The 22,657-nt window shown below is 45.6% G+C and overlaps 1 protein-coding gene and 1 long non-coding RNA gene across 5 annotated transcripts in view; one reads left to right on the top strand and one right to left on the bottom strand.

Moving 5' to 3' along the window:
• The window catches only part of CRLF1 (cytokine receptor like factor 1), a 345,153-nt gene extending 330,050 nt beyond the window's left edge, over nt 1-15,103 (bottom strand). The window contains exon 1 of one of the 4 annotated variants that reach the window (XM_069649295.1): nt 14,717-15,103. In XM_069649295.1, the coding sequence (XP_069505396.1) occupies nt 14,717-14,771 (55 nt within the window). In that variant the 5' untranslated portion in view covers nt 14,772-15,103. Of the gene's footprint in view, nt 1-9,999; nt 10,234-14,716 lie in introns of those variants that run through there. The other 3 variants (XM_069649294.1, XM_069649297.1, XM_069649298.1) reach the window with 3 other exon arrangements.
• Nucleotides 11,335-22,657, top strand: part of LOC138572965 (uncharacterized) — a 399,255-nt gene continuing 387,932 nt past the window's right edge. Inside the window, exon 1 of the long non-coding RNA XR_011303916.1 lies at nt 11,335-11,560. This is a non-coding gene — a long non-coding RNA (uncharacterized lncRNA). The remainder of the gene's footprint in view (nt 11,561-22,657) is intronic.

Genomic DNA, 22,657 nt, shown 5'->3' with positions numbered 1-22,657 from the left:
CCGCAATGCGAGCGAAACTACAGCACTCCATGAACCTCCGTTCATGACGTTATGTCAATTGCCAACACCTGCAGAACATTCGGCTACGTCATCACTTGCTCCACGGCGTTGGAGAGGCCGGACCTCGCTGGGCCTACGATGCCAACCGCCAACTGTGGTTACGTTGCCAGCACAATCAAAAGAAGTTACTGCACACATCTCTAAGGCGGATATCAAAGGGCAGCCCCACGGCGCTCTGTGCATTTCATATACAGCAACATGAACAAATTCCTTGCAGCGCACAAAGGTTTTAGCTTTGGCTTTCTTTTCCCTTTTATTGGTGTCGGCTTGGCACACATGACAAAACGGGGAACTCATCCTTACGTAAAAATGGAAATACATGCTTCAACTCACAGCACCATTATTAGTAAGTACCTCGCATGTTTCCAAAAACTACCTGTGCTGTCAAATCACGTATTAAATGTCACAAAACAACTGCCGGTGATTCCTTTCATTCTGGACGGCAGGCCTCTCTTTATTACTTGATTGGTTATCTCTGGGATTTTTTTTATGGTGGGGACCTCCTTCCCAGAGCCCAAAATCATTAATGTCTTTGGACTGGCAGGATGGACTTAACTAACAGTCATGGGGGAACGGTGGGTCTCACATGCACAGCTGTTCCCCCCCCCCACACACAGCTCTCCTTACTGTTTTTTACCATTGCTGCAGCTCCTCTCTTTCTCTCTGTCCTTTTCATTTCCATATTTCTCATCATCCAGGGTTCTGTCACTCTCGTTGCCAATGTAGTAAGGTCTCTTAGTAGTCACTCGGGACACACAGACCTGCTGTGGAGACTCAGGTTGATCCAGGTAGACTTTATTGTACAGTATATACAGTTCCTTTTACTCCTTAGTATATACAGTGACATAGATGACTGGACATGGACATGGACAGGTATGGGTAAGTACAGTACATATGAAGGAGAAGACCCACCCGCCATCCTCTCACCCCAGCTCAGGCCCCCAACTGACTCTCTCAGAACATTCATACACTGATGCACTCAACATGCTCCTGAGCTGCATTCATACATCACATTCTAATGGCAATCACCCCAGGCCAGTGACAAGACTACAATATACAAGACTATATATAACACACTGACTGTAATATATAAAGATATCATGCACTCGGCAATTCTGCAGCAACATTTTACTATAAATCCAGCTTTACTGATCATCACTCTCTGTCAGTAAAAGGGACAAGATGGCGCAGTACGTGTGAGTCCCGGTTCTCGTGACATCACAGAGGCTTTCTGCCTGAACAATGTCCTGTCGCCTGGCAACAACAGTTGGTTACATTTGCAAAAAGGGGCTTAACTGTATTTGAAGAGGCGTGGTCGCAACCCTAAAGTTAACATTGCCTGACACTTTACAAGATCCAACAATGTTTTCCTCTTTTGGAAAAATTCCATGAACGTTTTCATGCCCAACATCATCGCTGATTAAAGCATGTTTTTTGCATTCCGTTTTCCATATTAGAGCCTGAAAAATCACACTTTGAAAATTGTTGACTAATGTTTTTATGAGAATTCTTACTTTTAATTTGTGTAAGAATGTTTTATGGCAAATTGTATGTGAAACGTTTTTAATAATCCATGACACAAAAAAATAAAAAATAACACTTTCGGGCAATATATTCCAACATGGTTCAGTTTGATTGTTCAGATTTTGTACACAATCACAGAACATATGCTGAAGTTGTGCACACTGAAAAGATTTTTAAACACTGATGAGCCAAACTCGAGATATTACCTTTTTAATAATAAAAACATGTACATGAGTAGGAGGGACAAAACGGAATAAAAATGTGTCACGAAACGCACAAGATGATGAGTAGTGTCTGAGGAACAAAAGGAAATGGAAAATATACAGCAAAATGCATAAAGATCCTATGCCACACACAACACGAAGTAAGACTGGATGACAACACAAAGTGAAACATACACTACAAAATGAAAAATATACTGTGCAAAGCACACCCAAAAATCGACAACACCCAACACACACTCCCACTTCACAATACACGCAACACAGCACGGACCTAACCCCTATCCTGAGGTTGTGAATCCTGAAAAGATTTGGAAAATCTGATGAGCCAAACTCAAAAGATTAACTTTCTAAAGAAATAAATGCGTCTACATATGTGTGCATGCACAGCTGCGTTCGAGCGTCTAAATGGATATACTGTAAAACACACAATGATCAAGTAGGACTGGTTAGACAATAAAAGTGAAACATACTACAGAATGAAAAAAACAACCCCCACTTGCAACGACACACACACAGACAGACGCAGCACCACAACAGCGCCTCTTAGTTGTGCATGTTTGTTACGTGGGTGTGTGTATGCACATGTGTAATGCATTAACACGTGTTACTTTTTATGTTTGTTATGCAAATGGTATTGTTGGTTGTGGGTGCATGCATATTTGCATGAATACTTAAACTGTATGTGCTTTGTGCGCATTTCACATGCCTCGTACTGTTAGTGATTGTGTGTGTTTGTGTGTGTATGTATGTGCATGCATCATCGTATTATTTGTGTGTGTTAACATATGATATGCGCTGGTGATGGTTTGTGTGTGGGCATGTGTTATCCACAAACACGTTTGTTTGTCTGTTACATGAGTGGTACTGTTGGTGATGAGGGGTGTGTGTGTGTTTGCGAGCGCGCGCATATATGCAGCATCCAGGAACATGCCTATTACTTCATGCTATGCTTTGACTAGGCATGTACGAATATATAGATGCATTTATTTTTTTCTCATTCAAAGTGAACATCTAGAGATTGGATGATCCGAATTTCGAGAGGTTTGCAGTGTGCACCAGTTCCAGGTGCGGGTTAGTGTATGGCAAAAAGTCAGCAAATCGAAGTGGACAGTGGTCGAAGTGTACGAAAAAAAGTAGTGGAACTATGTTCCTTGCTGGCCTGCCCCCGCTCCCCACAAACCCCATCGTTGCACCCCCTCAGACACACAATCCAAGCCCCCAAACAAGCACACCTGCTATTTATGGGAATGAGCAGTGCAGTGCACTGAAGTGCAAGCTTCAACTTCTTCCTACACGTTTATTTTAAAACTAAACCACTCCAGAACGGTTTCTTTTTAAAATAAAAGTATAGGAACAGTGAAGCTTAAAAATAAAAAAGTATAGGAGTACCGCTCCCGGCCACTTCGACCTCTGGAAGTGGATCATTTCCAGATACAGTGTCTGTCCCATATGTGTGTTTATTGGCATCTATAGAAAACGTAATGTAAAAAATGACCTCTTTTTTTACATTCTTTCCCTACTTGAAGTAGCCCATAAAGCCTCACAGTTGCTTGTCATATTCGAAGAACATTCATGGAGCAGTTCAAAAGTTATTGAGGAAAAGCGTTTTCCTATGCATAAAGGTCCATAAACGCACAACTGAGACTCAGTGAAGCAAAACAAATCTTCTGTTAACAGAATGTTATGTTTGCACTGCTAAACCACAAAACCCAAGAAGTTTATCTGTGATGTTTCCAAAGTAACCAGAACCCTGCCACCTAAATCGTTAACTAATCACAACTCGGCTGCAACCAGGTACTCCACCACGACGTCTCTCGTCGTGCTGATCTGCTTGGGAAATTGGGCCTTTAAAGTCATTTTGATAGTTGTTTTTTCGGTTGACCCTCGTATTAAATGTGTACTGCCCCTAATTACTTTAGGAGAAAAACTTGTTTTCTTTAACTCGTTTTCGTAGCTTAAGTCCCGTAAAACCAAGTTGTGGTAATTTTACTGTAGCAGTGGTGGAGTTATCACCCTGGCACCACAACCAGCTTTATTGGTCACTGGGCATGGCCTGCTTCCATAACCAGTGCTGCTCTTTTCCCAGGACATGGCCGACACCAAATTAACATGTAGTGGCCATTGGCCTTTGCCAATGTGAGTGGACTGTTTGCCCCAGAAGAGGCCACTGGCCATACTCTGTGTTTATTTCCAGTGCCCTATACCCCAGGCTCCCCACGCCACAAATATTGAACACCAGCAATGGACTGCATTTATGGCAGAAGGCCACGTTTCCCCTCCAAAGTGACCACTGGCCATGTGCTGTATCCACAGCCAGTGACCATGGGGTCCAAGGCCTGGCCTTCAACTATACCCAAGGACCTGGCAAGCCTGGCCTAGTAGCCGTTGGACTTCGCCTGAGGCCTGGCCGAGGGGCTACCATTGCCCCATTGCTAGTCCCTGGCCACCAGTAGCCAGTTTGGACAGTGGAGGCATATGGACCTCAGACACTGCAGCTAAAACAGAACATGTTTGCCTTTTTGCGTACATATTAGACCCTCTGTCCCTTCCCCAGACTTCACCTCAGGTCGGGATGTTCAGGGGTGGACCACGGTTCTATTATATGCCGTTTTTAAAAATAAAAAAAAGTAGCAATGCGGCTGTCCACAGACCCAAGTTGCCAACATGGGCATCGGTAAAACATTTTTTACCTCCTCCCAACGTACCAGATTGGCTGACTTTAGGGTAATGAATCTGCTTGCCTTTTAGTGTCGCCTCAGGGTCAGGTCCTCATGCACATATAAGCCAATCGACTCCCCGAAAATAGGGTTGTGTCTGTGTATAGTCCATCCAGACCAAAATATCAGCAGCATCATTTTGCTGTCTTTTGGCTAAATTTGAAACATTGCAAGATGGATTTTCTCAAAACTTTCAAAGGCTACTTTTGAGAGCAGCAGGCTCCCTCACTCCTAGCACGAATCTATCCTGCAGTTCGGCTGTAGCTGAGAGCCAAGCTTTAGCTGTGAGAAATCGCATGGGAAACTCAGTTTTCGATACCACCATAAAATGCTGCCCTCCTTGACGGACCCTCACATAATCTATCCTTCTAACTGTATCCATATTACGCCATGACTGTATTTTCCTGTTCCATAGCACTCCATGGCATCATAGCTAGGTTTGCGCTATATAGAATCCAACACATTAATACATTCAGAGTTTGTTGCATACTTTAGTTGGAAAGTTTTGTTGAACACCACTAAAGTTCTACTCATTTCAAAAATGCCTTTTCCTTTGGGTGGTCCACCTTAACCATAACTAAAGGGCGGCTCTTGTCAACTGTGCAATGCATGTGCACACATACAGAAAAGTGAGTTGGCAATGCTGACTCGCTATTTAAAGTTGCACACCAACTATGATCATATATATATATATATATACATATATATATATATATATACACTATTTACCATCAATGAGCGGGTTCCTCGTGTGTGGTAAAGACCTAGCAATCATCTATCAAAGACACAACAGCTTATCACAAGTGTCTTATGTATTCGTGTACCTTTTGTGATGAAAACCCTCGGCCCTGGCACTTGCATGTGTGCCTTTTGTTTCTGTTGTCGTGAGTTGCGCGCCCCGTTCTGAAACCGCACAGTTCGAGCTCGCGGAAGGCTCTGAGGTTAGACCGGGAGTACAATGAAAGCACACAGTCCTTAAATCCTTGCAGGCAAAAGACGTGCACCTTGGGTTATTTGGAATGACACAGTTGCGCGCTTTCATGAAAGATTTTCTGGCAAAGTCTCTTAACCATGTGGAACCACAGTCTTCCTGCCGTGACACGTCAACTGCTTTTCACTGGCAGCAAACAAGAAAAATTGCTGCAGGGGAAAACAAATGGCTTGTTACTGTGTACAACAACTCCAGCACATGTAACATTTGACACCCTGCACTCACTGCTTAGGCAACATACAGCTCTGATAGCCCGGTTGGATAGCTCATGGAGCTATGTGCTTGCTTGGCAGAGCCGACTCGGCCCTTCGAAGGTTGATACATTGATACCATTAAACTGGGTGATGATAAATGCTATTGTTGCAGTGCTTAGAATCCTTAGAAATCTATAGAGAGGAACTGTATAACAACCTGATAACATTATCATAACCACTCTGAAAGTGACACTGGCCTCCATCAGGTCCTGCCATTTCACGAATTCCCAAGTTTCTGCCGACTGCCATCGATCATCATATGTGCAATAGCATTTATTTTACTTTCCTCTCTCTGATCGATAAACAGGACTCTAGTTCAACCAGCAAAATAAACACCTTCATGTGTGAAGTATGTTGTGGGTATGTGATCAACTTAATCAACCGGACATGAAAATTAATGGCTGCTGAAGTGTTAATGCACTCCAGAGGCGCTGAGACTGCGACCAACTAATTCCGTGATCTACATGTCAATTATTTGTACTGTTTTTTGAGTGGTGTAGTGGTAAAACAAGGTGTAAAAGCTGGTGTAAATGAATGTATGCCTTCCTTTACCGCTCTCAGACACTTTTGTTCCCTTTCGAGGCAGAGTAGGGACAGGAAGCAGAAGAAAGGGCACATTGTTTTACGCCTGAATGAGGTTTTTGTGCAGAAGCTAATCAAATTGCTTCTTATGGAATCAGCCTCGAGTTAGCACTAGCTGAAATCCATAGGAATCTCTTGTTCATGCTGCTGGCAAAGCATCATTTACAGTCTGGATGTATTGGTTTTACAGTTGGTTTAAAAAAAAAAACTGAGTGTGAAACCTAAGAGTAGAGGCAAAATTGCCTTTTTAGACTCTTTACTTTTCAAGTCTGTTTTGTAAAAGTAGAAAATTGCACACAGGAGACACAACAGTCAAATGCTAACACTGGCCGTCCTCTCCTTGCAATTTGCACTTTTTGTAAAATGACCCTCAAAATGTACTGAAGTCCACAGTTTGCAATGTGTGTTGATAAATTGCTTTGCTAAATCCAGTGGTTCTGCAAGGCCTTCAACAGGACAAGGCAGCAGAAGATGGTTCTTCTAGTAGCCTTTATGTTTCAAATTAAGATGATGTCGGATATATGAAGACTAATTTGATAAATGTATATCTAATTTTGACACCTGTGGCATGATTTTGTTAGAAGTGGCCATTGCATTTAGGGGACCAGCAACGTTTGCACGTTCATGCTGACGCATCCCCTGCCAGCAATGTTGAAGTTTAACAAAATCGAGTGGAAAATGAAAGAGTAAAAACGGCCAAGGTTGCCTTTGTGCTTTGCAGAAAATGTAAAGGCCACCTACAGATTGCACTTTGTAGATGGCATTTACAATGGAACGCTATTAGCAGGTGATGGAGGCAAGTTCCATCGGACTCCATTTGGTTTAGGCCTGCATGAAAATCTCATGCTGGCATAAAACCTGGAAACATTTGAAGGAGTCAGAGAAATGGGTAGCAGTCATGCTAACTCCATGTATAGCCCGTACTACTCCCTCAAATGAATTGAACATCCCTTGTAATGTAAAACTAAAGCGTAATGAGCTTACTGCTTGCTTTTACGCCTCACTTTACACCCCCATACACTTAGTGGCCTTTTTGAACATCAATCCTCCACAAGAAACCCATCTCTAGTAGGTTATTGGGATGTCCTTTCTTATTTGATGCAAGAAATGGACACTGGACTATTTGGGTAAATCTGTCAGTTCCCCAAATGTCTGGTGCTACTGGGTGAGTCTCTGAATCTGCCTCAGCCCTGCCGTCCATTTAGAGAGACCGACTTTTGGGAAATTGAGAGATTGACCCACAAACTATTCCTCCTGGAATTGCTACCATTTTCGTTTCCTATCACAATTTGATGGAAACATCACAATTTGGGCAAGTGGTTCTATCTTCTTTGCTCTCCTTCTGTCAATTGTTTGACTCGTGCCCTTGCCAGATTGGGCCCCCTGCGTGGTCCAGCTCACTCCATATCCTCAGTCACCCTCTGATCCCTCGCCCTTAACGTACAAGCAATTCCCAGTGGGAAGTTTTCCACCTCTATGGTAGAAATGTCTCCAGCGATTCATGGGCCTATGAATGGACGCGATTGCAGGATGTTGCACATTCCCTACAGCCATATCTTGCTTTAAAAATATAGGAATGCTGAATTAAGAAATCCTTTAGGGTAGCTTAGCAGGTGAAGCTCCTTCTCCAGAGACCTGTCCTTCCTGTAGGCCTTAAGTTCTGATTTTCTCAGGATCTTCTGTTTTTCATACTTCTGTGGTCAATAAAAGGTGTTCTTTTACCGTGGACAGTAAATATGGTGTAGCGCAAATTTATTTATTTATTTTTTTAGCATTTTTAAAGCACTTACACAGCCAGCGGGCATCGAGGTGCTGTTACAGTAATTGTTTGTTTTTAGTTGCGTGATTGTTTTTTTGTCTTAGTTGCATATTTATAACGCGCTTAAATACCCAGAGGTTTCTAAGTGCGGGCCCAAGCATGGCACCATGGCTCTTGCTTCCAAGGCGAGCACGTTGCCGCTGAGCTATCCTCCCGGGACAAATTGGCGTATTCTTCTGAGGGCTTAGAATCCAGGTGAAACTGCATTTCCGGGGACAGGGTATTTCACCTGGAACTTGAAGATTCACCATGTACAGAGGTTTGTTTATTTCATTTATATAGCGCGCCTGACCCAGGGGTATAGGGGCGCTTTTAGAAGAATGGTTACATGAACAAGGTAAAACAGTTAAAAGGCACAGAATCTGAGTAGATCCTGGACTCCTCTGCCTCGCACAACTGCATGCTGTGAGTCTTGCCTGACATCTAATCTCCTTGCACGTGCACCACCAGGGCTTTAAGTGGGCCGGGGCCAAGCCCTGCTAGTCTCCAGAAAGGGCTCCTGAGCCAGGGCTCTGCCAGGGCCCACCCCGACTAGCCCCAGCCATGCTGACACCTCGGGCAGCAGTTTAACCAAATCGCTGCACAGTTACACAGACTGCCTGCAGGTGTCACCACTTCCAAGTACTAACATCTGCAAACAGCAAGTGTAACCGTGGCTTCGGCTACGGCTGCCAGATGAGTCTGAACTCAGAAACAAGAGGAGGGCTGCAGGGCCCAGTCTCTCCTTTTGTTTCTGAGTAAAGGGTCATCATGCAGCATGAAGCCTTTTAAACGAGGCTTCATGATGCGTGGTGACTCTTTACTACTGGTTTGGAGTAGAGTAATCACGCAGCAGGCAGCCCTTTCATTCAAGTAGCCTGTGGTTTTTAACCATGCAGCGCCTTGAATGAAAGGGCTCACTGCTGCGTGTGAGACCAGTCAGTGTTGGCTGCAGGTCTGCCAGCTCCCTGTCCTAGATGTGTGCGTCTCCCATCGCCCCACCCACCACAAATGCAGTACAGCAGAGGGCTCAGCTCTGTTGTTTGGCTGATACTAGCTCAAGTATCAGCCGAACAACAGAAGTGAGCCCCCTGCTGTTCTTGTACAGTGTGTTTAAGGGTGCCTTGCCTCCAGCTCAGTGTCATGTAAACAGCGCCTATTAAGGAATCACGGCTTGATTCTTTAATAGGCGCTGTTTACATGACACCGAGCTGGAGGCAAGGTGCCCTTTATTTGCTGAGTAGTTGTGCGACTGCACCTTCAGAGCACACCTTGAGCCGATGTGCTGATGCCAATGCCCGCAGCTCCCCTGCTTTCACCAGGACGTTGCCTACATACACACAGTTACCCCCCCCCTCCCCGATTTAGCGTTCGACTTGAGCCACTGTGCACCACAGAGGTCTGTACTAGAGGCTGCCTTGACAAACATGATTTTACCCGAATAACAGGGATGGGACACCACTGCATGGTTGTGGTGCCTAAGGAAGCAAGTTGTAGCCCTTAGTCTGTGCTGCACTGTAAATAACTGGCGTTCCTCCAATCCACCTCAAATTAAAAATAACCTCAGAAGACTAGAAGGCGAAACATGCCATCAGAATGCAAACCTTTGAAAAGGGTGTAAGATGTATAGAGCAGAAGCATTAATGAGTTAGCGCAAGAATTTACTGAAAAACAGAACATTCGTTTTGCCTTATTTTTTGCGTGAACTTAATTAATGAGTATGTCATGCACAGACCACTGCCAACCCTCGTGTGTGTCATTATTCTAAACCAAAAGACCACATATAGCCAAACACCCCCCTTTTTGTAGCCAGGCGCTTGCTCCCTGCGCATGGGTGTGCTGCCCTTACTTCCATCCGCTATCGGTGAATGAGATTCCGCAGGTGACCTATAATGCCGTCTTTGCCAGTACAGGAGGTGTCGAGAGCTTGCTGTTGTCTTCGTATTATCCTTGATGTGCTTAATGTTGACAATCGTCCTCCTCGGCAAGGGACCGTAACAGATTGAAAAGAATTGCTCAAATCTCGGCGCTTTCTCAGAGCAGCGCTCACCCCTTTCTCGCCGTCACACGGGCCTTTCAAACTAAAGCACCCTCCACAGGGCTGCAGTAAGACGCAAAGCTGAGCCTGCCCATGTGCTGTGGGTGTGGCAAATCACCCTACACAAGACCATTTGCAAAATCGCACCAGGAAGAGAACAAGCAGTTGCTGGAATTACCAGCCCCGAGGCCCACACCACCAATACGAAAAGTGTGACATGTTCGTGCATAAAAGGAGCCCCTTTTGAAGGTTTTCTCTTAACACTTTTGCACTCGCTAAACATGGCTCCCTTCCTGTATAATATCTGTATCAGTTGCGATTTTCTGATTGTAACTTCGTTGTTCTATAAATTGTTCACCTACCGTTCACTTAGGAATTCAGTTATCAAGGTACTAACACACCTATATTTATAGGGTAGCGGACATCCCGTTGTAGAATCGTAAACGACTGCCATCCGTAATCAGTGTCGCAATCAAATGGTTTATTTAAGAATTGAAAGGCAGAGAGACAGAGACGGGGAGAGAAATAGAGAGGACGCGTGAAAGAGGCGCGCATTGAAGCGTTCTGTCGCGTGCAGAAAAACAATTTTAAAAGCAAGTTTCTTGGTACGTTTTTGGAGGCAAACAGAACAAATGGGGAAAATTAAAAATCGGTTGGGTATTCTGTCTCAAGTAAAATAGTGAAAGGATGGCGCATTTTGGGAGATTTGCGCAGTGAGAGCAGATTGCGGGCACATTTGCGGGCACATTTCTGCAGGGTGTATACCTCGCTGCCCCACTCTGTCGGCATGTCACATCCATGTTCAAAATGGGAGCCACGCTCAGTGATAGTCCGAGGGAAATCGGCGGAATGTGTGGTAGAAAATACGCATTCCCCACCATCACGATATGCATGGCCCCTCCCCACGCAGCCAGGGTTTCACCCTACAATCACGCCGTGCACGGACATGTACATGTTCCCTGGGAATGCACAGGCAGGCCAGGGTGGCTTTTGGAGGCATGGAAGCCTCGGCCTGGTTCGGCTCTGCCACGGTGGGGGGAGGGAGGAGATCTCTCCCACCTGTCCTGCCACACGGGATCTGCCCGTGTTGTCAGCGTTCCTTCCGCCACATGTGAGAGTGCGAACGCACCGTGGTGTTATAACCCTGTCTGCTGGGCTCAGGCGCTGACCTGCCCGTGCAACACGGACACCCAACCCTCCTGGAGCCTGCTCAAGAGCCATGTTTTATGATTCAAATCCGACATGGCAGGTTTATAGGAAGCATGCACGCACCACGCAGGCAGCAACTCGAACAGAAAACACGTGGGAAGATGAAAAGCTGAGCAGCAGAGGAGGACAGCACACCGACGGGCGCCTACTTGAGCAGTGTAATGTATGTACCTTAAGCTAACATACACGGCGGCTTGAACCGTAGCAACTGCATGTCTGCGAAGTGTCACTCCAATGATTTCAACTAAAAATGTCACTACCCGTAACTGTCTCGCTCGCTCAAACTTCTTCCACTAAACCGTGTCTGTAAAGGCACTGGGATTAATGTGTATTCCTCTCCGCTAGAAATATATCAGAAGTGTTGCGATTTTTTCATATTTTTTCATATTTATTACCTCCCAGAGCACGAGAAAAAGCGATGTGAAGACTCCGCATTGGAGAGCTCCGAGTGATCTTTAATGACCTTTTTACATCTTAGCAGATGGATACCATTATACTATTCTGTTTTGTATTTGTGTAATATGTGTAAAGTTTATTCTGTAAACTATATCACATTAAATATTAAATTAAATAGGCTGGCAGAGCCGACTGACCGCAAAGAGAAAATGGTGTTTACCGCCTCCAGGAAATACCTGCGGGAATCAGCTTTAGCAGGTGGGCCGCGGACTCATTAGGAAAGGGCGGAGTCAATAACGCTGGGCGGGGGACAAGGTTAAACGGGGGGCAAAGGTAGACAGGTGGGAGATCAGTTCTCCACCAAAAGGACACTGTCTGAACCGTTTCAGCAATTAATCATAACGTTAACAGCAGACTTTAAAAGTAAGCTCAGAGGGGTAATGTGCTGCTTGCTGAGCAGTTTCAGATGAAACCTGCTCAGTGTAGGCTCGAATCCTTTATAGACCGTCTTAGCCTTTCATCCCCTCGAGGGTGACACATTGCGTCTCATTGAGTTGTGCAAACTTAACACGTTTTATTTAGTCACGCTGTACTAGAAAGTGCCAAAGAAAGCACACACCCGTGTTCTAGTGTTTTGTGGCTTGTACAGGGCGCCTTACCAGTCGGGCACGCACTGCTTATGCGGGTTGGGGCATTTCTGTACCTGCTTTGTAGAGTGAACTCGTATGTTACAGCTGTCATGTTAGCCATGGTAGGTGTGAGTGGTTCACCCGGTCTTAGCATTCCAAGACATGTAGCCCTTTATACTTTAAAGGCAAAGTCCCAAGGTCCAGAACACCAAATACCACACGAGGCCCTCAGCTGTCTTGGGAGAGGGTTACACCGCTTCTATGTTTAGGGTAAACGTAGCACATTGGGATCGAAGGGTTATATAAAAGGACGGAGCTCATAGTTTCATGTATTCGCTTGCTAATGTGATCCAAACTTCTTATAAAATGAAATGTATGATTGTAAATAAACAAATAAAAGATATCTCTCTCCAGTAGCGATATGTGGGCTCGGTGGAATGCACTGTTTCTCCCTAGGCACAGACACACGTGTGCCATCAATACCCAGGCAGGGCGCTGGCAGTGCTGGACACTGGACGCTGGAGCATGAATGCGCCTCTTCTCCTCCATCCACACACCACTCCCTGCCAGTGCCTTCAGGTGAGTAACGGAGCCCAGGGCGGCCCCTGGGATACAAGAGACGGCAGATGCGGGAATCGCAAAGGCCCTGTGCCGTCCAAGGGATGGCGTGCGCGCCTACCACCTCTGCGGGGCACGGCCCGCTTACCCGCCTTCAGGTTCCGTTTGGGCCACCTGGCGGTGCACGTGCTTTCCCCACCTTTCCGGCATTCAATGCTGGGGCATTGTTGTGATTTAAAGTGGGGGTGGGGGACGGACGTCAAGTGCCCCCTATGGCCCCAAGCTACCGTCGTGCTCTTCTGCACATCTCATGCGCCTTGCTATTCAATGTAAAACGCAGAATTATATAACATGTACATCTACCGTTTTTTTAAATATAGTGCTAGATTCTACGATCAGCATGTTTTAGGAGCAAGGGGCGGGGGCAGGGAGATGAAGTGATTAGTTGGAGAAGCTGCGATTACAAGTGAAGTGATCTGGTCCCACATCCAAAAAAGGTAAGACTTTTTAATAAAAACAAATCCCTCACAAGTCGCACACATCAAGTGAAAGCATTGGTCCAGTGCAATATGCCTGGAAAATGCACATTCGGATGCTGGTGTGGGTTACACTGCGAGCCATACAAATTACAATCTAGCAGTTTAAATACAAACATGAAAAACACATGTGATCTCGCATACACACACACACCACGCTATCTTATTGTGAGCAACAATCCCCGCAGCGCAATGCTATAATGAATGTACCATTAGATGAACTCGGCTGGAAAACTTTGCATTGTGTGTGTGTATCCATGTGCATGTGCACTCGTGTGTGGAGGGGGCCTGTACAGTCAACTGCTTACTGGAGGCCTGAGCATGGACTGGTGCTCGTGGAGCAGGGCGAGGGATGTCATATTCTCCTACTTACTGGTGTCTATTATATTAGATGCATTGCAACCTTTCATCACAATGCCTGTGTTTATTAGGGAACAATTAAGTTTAAGAATGTCAACGCATACGTGTGTGCTGGGGGGCGTGGGGTGTGGAGTGGGTGTGTGGGGGGTGTGGGTTATCGGTGCCGCGGCGAACACCCTTCATACATATCTGAATAGAATGTTCGTATATAGCACTTCTTGACAGACCCCTCCCACTTCCAAGCACTGCAATAGTAGCTATTTTGACCTAATTTAATGACGATTAATCACGCACATAATGAATTAACCCCGCTGAGTTGTGCCTGCAGATCTCTGCAGTCAGCACTTCACTCGTTGAGCTGCCACACTACAGGCTACCGGGGCGTTATTATCGTATCACAGGGACATTATCACTTCTATATTGCATATCAGAGACGCTTCTTTTAGCCCCTTTTCTCTGCTATATAATTCAGGTTTGCCGATAGTAGTTATATTAAAGAGAATAATTCAACAGCAATACATTATTCCACTGTGACAAGTGGCAATGTGTGATTTATATATATATATATATATATATATATATATATATATATATATATATACACACAAATACTCTGCACAGACACACGCCTACCTATATACACATCATGTACATATAGATAGGTGTGTTTGTGTGTTCATGTAAAGACCCGTATGTGCGTGTATGTGTATCTATATATACAGTACATGTTTATATAGAAACACTGCCATAATATCTATATATGAACACACAGAATAATCAGACATTTGTTGTACATATCACCAATCGTATCCCACGTGAAAAAAACAAGGCAACACTTACGTATCAAGGACTCCACGCCGAGAAGAGTGCACCAAAGAAGCACGAACATGATCATGTTTCCGCGCTTTTTACATCCACCGATGCACTTTACAAAAAATGTCCCCGGACACGCTACTGGTGATTCCCTCTGGCACAAGTGTTCCTCAATAGAAAGAAATACTGTTTTAAATAAGAAGCGGGGAGGGATCGCAGTGGCCCCAAGATGCCGAATAGGAGCTGAGCCAAGATGCAGAAACGCAAAAAAGAGAACTGCTGCGCGTCCGGGAGAGTCCCGTGCAAGTCTGAGCAGCTTCTACTGACAGTCGAATGCGCCCCTGGCCCCGCGCCGCCCCTCCCACACGGGCTGCCGAAATTAACAAGCCTCCCGCAGAAAGGGGGCCAGGCCCTGCTATTCATTTGCTGCCCCCTCGCCGCCTCGCTCACACTCCCTCTCTTTGTCTCTTTCACTTTAAAGGACATTTCTTGAAATCCTCTCTCTCTTACTCAGTCTCTCGGAAAAGATCAAATCTGACTCATGCCTCGAAACACCCAGAGACGAATTATCTTCCCAGCCAAATTAGGGATACATTTTAATCTATCGTGATCATTTGTAATCATCGTAGTATTTCACTTTCCACAATACTGTGCAAAGTGCCCTGCGCTGTCTGGGAGCGTGGATTGGGCGTGCCCGAAATATATATGTTTGTGAAACGTACACATGTAGTTAACTTGATTTATAGGATTTTTTTTTTATCACACGAGACAAGATTGCTGCCCACAATATGCGTAACATCTTGTGCAGCTGAAGAACGTGAAGACTCAAACTAGATGAGTGGTACACAATGTGACGCCCCCAAGCAGTAACGTTTTCACATTTCCTCAGGCATAACTCTAACAGAAAGTAATATGGTGCTTTGGGATCTGTGTTTGAAGAGAGCAGCTTGCAAGTTATTTTGAGGTTTGGTTTAAGGCCTCCACTGAGTCAATGATCCTACTTGAAAAAAATCCCACATCGTGGACATCAACAATTAGGCCCAGGTGTATATGGCGATCAACGAATAGGCCCAGGTGTATATGGCGATCAACGATTGGGCCCAGGTGTATATGGTGATCAATGATTAGGCCCATGTGTATATGGCGATCAACGATTAGGCCCGGGTGTATATGGCGATCAACGAACAGGCCCAGGTGTATATGGCGATCAACGAATAGGCCCAGGTGTATATGGCGATCAACGATTGGGCCCAGGTGTATATGGTGATCAATGATTAGGCCCATGTGTATATGGCGATCAACGATTAGGCCCGGGTGTATATGGCGATCAACGAACAGGCCCAGGTGTATATGGCGATCAACAATTAGGCGCAGGTGTATATGGCGTGCTATGTGCAAAATTAAGATACTACTGGTCATGACGAAGGGAGGTAGTGCATTGCGGTAGAGAACCAAGTTGACCAAGTGGAGGGATCGGTGACCGCCCTGGGAGCGCATGACTGGCAAACTGGGGGGAAAAGACCCCAAGGAAAGAGAATTGGATCTTTTGGGGTTTTGCGTTTGGCGACCCAGTGGTTTCTAGTGGGGGTGGGGGGCTGCACATTCCTAGTCCTGGGCTTACCTTTTGCAAATCAGCTGTGTCACCCAAAGCGGTTTGAAATCAAGAAATTAACTCCCTTATTGCCCTGAGTTCTTAAATAAGAGCCCAGGATTAAAACATGATGTCCTCATCTCATGGTTAACTTGGTCACCAAAGTTGCCTTGTTTCCTTTTGAAGGGGCTCTTTTTGGATCTGAATAAAAACTGGTTTCCAGGACCACAGGACACACGGCTATGCAGAATCCTTATGGTAGCAAGAAAAAGACTGGCAGACTTACCACAAAGCCTGAAGCTCAGGCAAAGCATTATGAATTCGCTACTCAACCCATTCTCAAAAGATTGGTGGGATTCCCTGCAGAGTTTCACCGTGTGGCCCTAACATACGACAGCCTGCAATAGCCATGAAAAAGCCTATTAACAATGTCTTTATTCCAGTGTAGCAATGCCATTTCCACTCTCCTCTCCTAAGAAAACATCAGCACTGCAACTGTAATGCGTTATTACAGCCGCTTGTGATGTCTCCATACGCGTGGATTGAGCCAGCATTGCCTATTTGAGGCTGCCACTGTAAGATTTGGATAAAGCTGCGACTAGTTTTTTAGCTTATCTTTTTCTAGAACCCATTTTTGTGACACTTTACAGCGATTCATTGATAAGGAATAGTTTATGGGAGCATGTTTTTTGAGTACACTGCTGGAATTTAACACAGGAGAGAAAGAATCTATCCGCATGTTAAACCATAAATAACATTTTAAAACATTATTTTAAACAGCTTTAAAACATTTTTAGCAACACATTACACGCTGCATATTAGTGTTTTTTAAAAAAAATCTCCGAACCGATTCTACAGTAAATATATAGATCAGCAACTGGAAGATGTCTTGCATAAAAGTGTAAAAGGAACAAAACAAGCATTGACAGGAATGCCAGTGCAGGCATTTATTATAAGAAATACACTACAGTGCCCTCTGCCACTCTTTCTTCTCTTTCAACTCAAGATTCCTCGATGACTTGCAATGCCCTTATAAGGTATGGCAAGTGCTACTTTATCCCGTATATAATTACATGTTTCATTCTTCATCACCCCCCACCCCCACTCCCTAAACCCCTATAACTTATATAAAATGAATACACGGTGTCCCCAAGGTACCTTAGTGAATTATGCACATACGTCATGATCTTGTGAGCAGCTGGGGAAGCGTGCTGGCAATCTTTGCATAACCCCCGTGCAAATGTTTGAAAGAAAGACCTATAAAACCGTACATCCTTGTTAGCCCAATTAATGCATCAATCTTGAAGCATTGCAACATACATTTTACCTGGGGTACGTTTCCAAACAGAACATGGGTTTGAAGTAAACCACCTAACACAGCGGACCAAGAAGGAAATCCTGAAAATCAAGAGGGTACGTGTGATTTAAACATCACCAAATCCCATCTTCAGTCCATTTCGAAGCCTGTGCTAGATGTGGGGAAATAAAATGCAGCCACGCCCGTTGAATGCAATGTCGTACAGAAGCTCGGCTTACAGTCCTGGGCTCCCGGACCCATACACAACAACCCAGGAACGGACGCTCCCCATTTACTGGGGAGAAATGGTCTTGTGGCCAAGAATCTGACTTTGGAAGCTTGAGACTGGTATCCTAATGCTGGCTTCAGCACCTGGACAAACAAACTCAGAGAATCATGGATCATGAATGTGGCCTCCTATGCCTTAAATGATTAATTTTGCCACCGAGGCAGAGGACTTATCATGGGACAATGACCTGCCTCCTCGGGCCTTAAGTTGGGGAAGGCTCATTTTGCCAAGCAATAATGACCCATTCCGATGTCCATAAGGCTAGTAACACATACATATGCTATTTGATTTTTTTCTTCTTTTTTTAGTGCCTCAGTGTTTATTGCAGTGACCCTCGGGCCGTAAAACCGGCTTCTCCTTCCCACCTCTCACTGCCCGCGCTCGCCGTCTCTGATTGGTGCTCTGGGTCACGAGGCGAAGATGCACTGAAAGGCCACAATTCCGCCTTTCTCTGCACCCCGTGTCCACGCAGACCCCCCCCCCCCCCGAGGTCCTTGGGCTTTGCAATTTTAAATGTATTTATTTTTCTAGCGCTGCAGCCGCCCTCGGGACGTAAACCCAGCCTCTCCTCACTCATCCCACTGGCAGCCTCTGATTGGTGCTCTGGGTCACGAGATCCGAAACACCTATTTGAGCACCTCCCAAACCCCCCCCCACCCACCAGGGCAGCTAGCTCAGGGCTCGCAACAAAGGCACCTCATTAGGCACATTCCATACCTGCTCGCCACAGTCAACCCAGCTCCTACCAAGCATCAACCCCTGCCTGCTGCAACAATCAGGTAGGGAACGATGATTTTTGTACTTTTAGTACAGTTGTAGGCTTGTATTTCGACTCTAGTCTAACTATGCATCTTTTCCCACAGGGATAGTGCCTTAGGCTTGTATTTCGAATCTAGCTGTTGTTGAATCTAGCTACTGTTGTGTCACTTCACTGCATATTTTCCCACAGGGACACTGCCCATAAGCCTGTATTTCGAGTCTAGCTACTGTTTTGTGTCACTACTCTGCATCCTTTCCCACAGGGATAGTGCCTTAGGCCTCCATTTCGAATCTAGATGCTGTTGAATCTAACTGCTGTTTTATGTCACTACCGTGCATCTTTTCCCACAGGGATAGTGCCGTAGGCCTGCATTTCAAATCAAGATACCGTTTTGTGACACTACTCTGCATCTATTCCCACAGGGATAGTGCCCTAGGCTTGCTTTTTATTCCTGCAGAAGTTAGGCGCTGTTTCTCTCAACTCACATTCCTTCCCCATTCCTCGTCTCTGCACCTGCCTGCACTGTAATTCCTATAAGAGACATGTCTGCACTCCCCTCCAGCTATCACAGACATCCCACTCGACTGAGGCTGCTTTCGGCTCACTTGCCACGCTTGTACATCTCGTTCCCTTAGGGCATAGGATGCAGGTACTCTGCCATGCCTAGCAGCTTCAAAGTCTCAGCAGCACTCTGGCGCACCAGAAACCTCTCCACACCATCTTCGAGACCCCCCCTCCTACATGCCATCTGTCCCTCCGCAACCTGGCCCCCACAGCAAAACACAACCCCCCCCAGCCACCAAAGACTCCCTCCAGACACTCCCAGGCCACCTGCACTTCACCCAACCTTCAACCAGACCCCTCCTCCAGACCATCCTACCCCTCTCACAATCCCTTCTCTCAACCACACTACCATGGCCCACCCTTAGCATTACTAAACTCTGCCTGGGCAATCCTAGCAACAACCTCTCACTCCTCTGTCCCTCCCATCCTCGGACACACACAATGGGACACCCAGACTCTCCAAAAAAACCAGACACTGCACTAACCAGACACTTTCTTTAATGTACATCTCACCCTATCTCCCTTCCAGACACACAACATCCTCCATCACACACACCCTTACCCAGTGAAATCCCTCAACCTATCAATCAACAGACTTTGCACCCACACTAGACACCACTCCCCCTGCTCCTCTAGATTTCAGATCTCTGACCCCGTCACCAACCTTAGAAGACATTCACCTGACATCTCCCTTGCAATAGGAAACCATTATGACATCTGTGGATCTCCTTCTTCCTCTGCAAGAGATCCCAAATAATACACATGCCTCCCTTCTCCTCGACTCTGCACCCTGTCACCAATGGAGTATCAAAAGGTGCCTTTCTCTCACCCCTGCTCTTTAACCTCTACCTGAGGTCCTCCCGGCTCTTAACTGTTCACACGGCTAGTCTTGCTACAACTACGCAAAAGACACCTAAATCATCTTCAAGATCCCTAAGGCCCCTTCCAACTCATCCCTCGTTCTTGCTTCATGCCTCACAGAAATCGACCACTGGATGATGGATAACAACCTCCTTCTCAACCCCGGAAAATCTGAAATCACAATCTGCTGGAAGACTGCCATCTTCTCCAACCCGCCCCTTAGCCGTACTCTATAGGCCCCCCTCCCTCTACCTTCAACACAGTAAAGAACCTTGGATGCACCATGGACTCAGATCTGACACTATCACTTCACACCAACTCAGTGTCAAAATCCTGCTATCTACACCTATGCATTCTCTGAAACATCTTCCCCTACCTGACCTTCCCACACTGAGTTGGCGAAATCACAGCCATCGTCCTTTCTCACCTAGACTAGGCTAACTCCCTATACCTGGGTGCCTCTGCATCTCAACTTAGAAAAGTCCAGCAGGTCCAAAACACTGCAGCAAGGCTCCTTCACGCCCAAGGCCCCAGAGAAAACATCACATCCACCCTCTGTGTCCTCCACTGGCTGCCAATCTGGCATCTATCCAACTTCAAGGCTATGTGCATCACCCACCGTGCTCTGCACAACTCAGGCCCTAAATACCGTCAACACAAGCTCGCTCCCTACAGGCCCAACAGATATCTAGGATCAGGCACAGCGCTCCACCTTGTCATCGCAATCGCCAATTTGACCAAAATTGGTGGATCCTCCTTCTCCGTCCCATCTCCCACCATATTTAACTCTATCCCTTTTAGCATTCGCCGCATAGAGGATCACTGCATCTCCCGGAAGGCTCTGAAAACCTGCCTCTTCCCTTCTGCATCTTGAGTAACCTGGGCGACCTATCACCCGCTATCGGGTAGATAGGGGCATCGATGAGTCACGCGAGGAGACAACATCATCACCACTGCATAACAGCCATGATTCTATGGTACGTATTGCACAATCGCAATGGAAGATATCCCTATTCCTTTGGGGCACAGCCACTCATCTGCACACATCTGAAATAATTCACTCCTCAAACTCATAATGCACATCACCTCTGCCACTAGAATGCAGTTGAGTGCCACAAAATAAATTCGGTTTAGCCGGGCCCATAATCCATACCCTTGACTCGCATACTCTCCCAGACAGCCTATAACAGCACCCATTCACTAGCCAGATCTCCATGGGTCACTAGCATGGACTTAGCCGCCCCTACTACCTTTGTACTGGCTAAAATGCACACACGCATTCTAAAAAAGTGCCATTACGTACTAAGCAAATGCCATATAACATAACATAACACAAATAGCAATGTAGGTTTTGGAGTAGTGGAGGTGAAGCTTAAAACATCTTTAAATAGTGTAGAAAATAGGAAAGAAATGTGCTAGTAAATTAAATGTGGTTTAACACTAGTATTTATACAAAAAAGTTGCCATCATAAGGTAAGCATTTTAACTGTGAACTTGGTTGAACTGGAACTGTTTGAACCGGAGCATGCATTGGGTGTAATGTATACGGTTGTTTTATATGAAAGTGTAATCCTTTTTCCATATTCAGCATTTTTGTGTAAAATTGGATTGTTCCTATGATTTTGAATGCGCATTGGAAAAAGACCCTACCAAAATCTGGGAGGAAATATTGCCGGGAAACTGAATGCAGAGAAATGTTTTCTGCTGTTTCCCTGTCTGCTTCTGAAGCTAGACTGTTTCAAATGCAGTAGTCAATACCAGTAGTTATTGACTGCATCTTTGCCATTGCATCATAATTGGCTTGGTCAAGAGTTCTGACCCGCTAAAATGCCAGCCACTCCCTTTTCCTACCAGCAAGACATAGCCTAAATTGGACTCCACACTCCCTATTCTGTGTGCAACACCTACTGTTTGACATGCCCCTTACACAGCAGCTATTCGTAGTAACGTGCCCCACTGCTGCGTGGAGCCAGGTCTACTCTCTATGAAATTCCAGTACCATTGTCACTTTTCACCATAGTGGAGAAGGGAGGACATTTTTCACTGTTCTTTCTCACCTGCTCGTAATCTGAGAGCAACCTTGAACTCTTCCCTCTCCTTTTTGACTCAGATTTCTCCTCTCGCTCTGAACACTTAACAGGGAACTCTGGTTTCATGCTACTGAAACCTCTAATCCTCCCTTTGATACCTACACGCCTAGGCTATTGTTCCATTGTGCTTGGAGTGCTTTGTCACCTCTAAACGCTGCTTTTCATCTTCTCTTTAGCCCTTCCACCTCTGTTCCTGTGTCTTCTCTTCTTAATGCTCTCACATGGCCGCCCTTTCACCTTCAACTACAATGGCCTTTGACAGGCATTGCTTTTCGTTGACTTTATGGCCTTGCTCTCACTCCACCTGTGCTCTTAGTCCAGTATAATTTGTTGTCGCTCGCTGTCTTCTACGTCTCAAGTCCATTTTATCGCTTCCCTTTCTGCCATGTGCTGAATCTCCCTTTTTATCTTCCTCGTACTAGTTTGAGCTAACTCAACATCACTGGAATTTTGGTGATTCACGTCCTGTCAGTTAACCAAACTGCAGTGATTCAACTTGAAAAAGTAAACGCAGGA

This window comes from Ambystoma mexicanum, chromosome 1p (genome assembly GCF_040938575.1).
Source record: "Ambystoma mexicanum isolate Mex_15411 chromosome 1p, UKY_AmexF1_1, whole genome shotgun sequence".
In the NCBI taxonomy this organism is placed as follows: domain Eukaryota; kingdom Metazoa; phylum Chordata; class Amphibia; order Caudata; family Ambystomatidae; genus Ambystoma; species Ambystoma mexicanum.
This window is presented reverse-complemented; position numbering and strand designations above follow the sequence as displayed.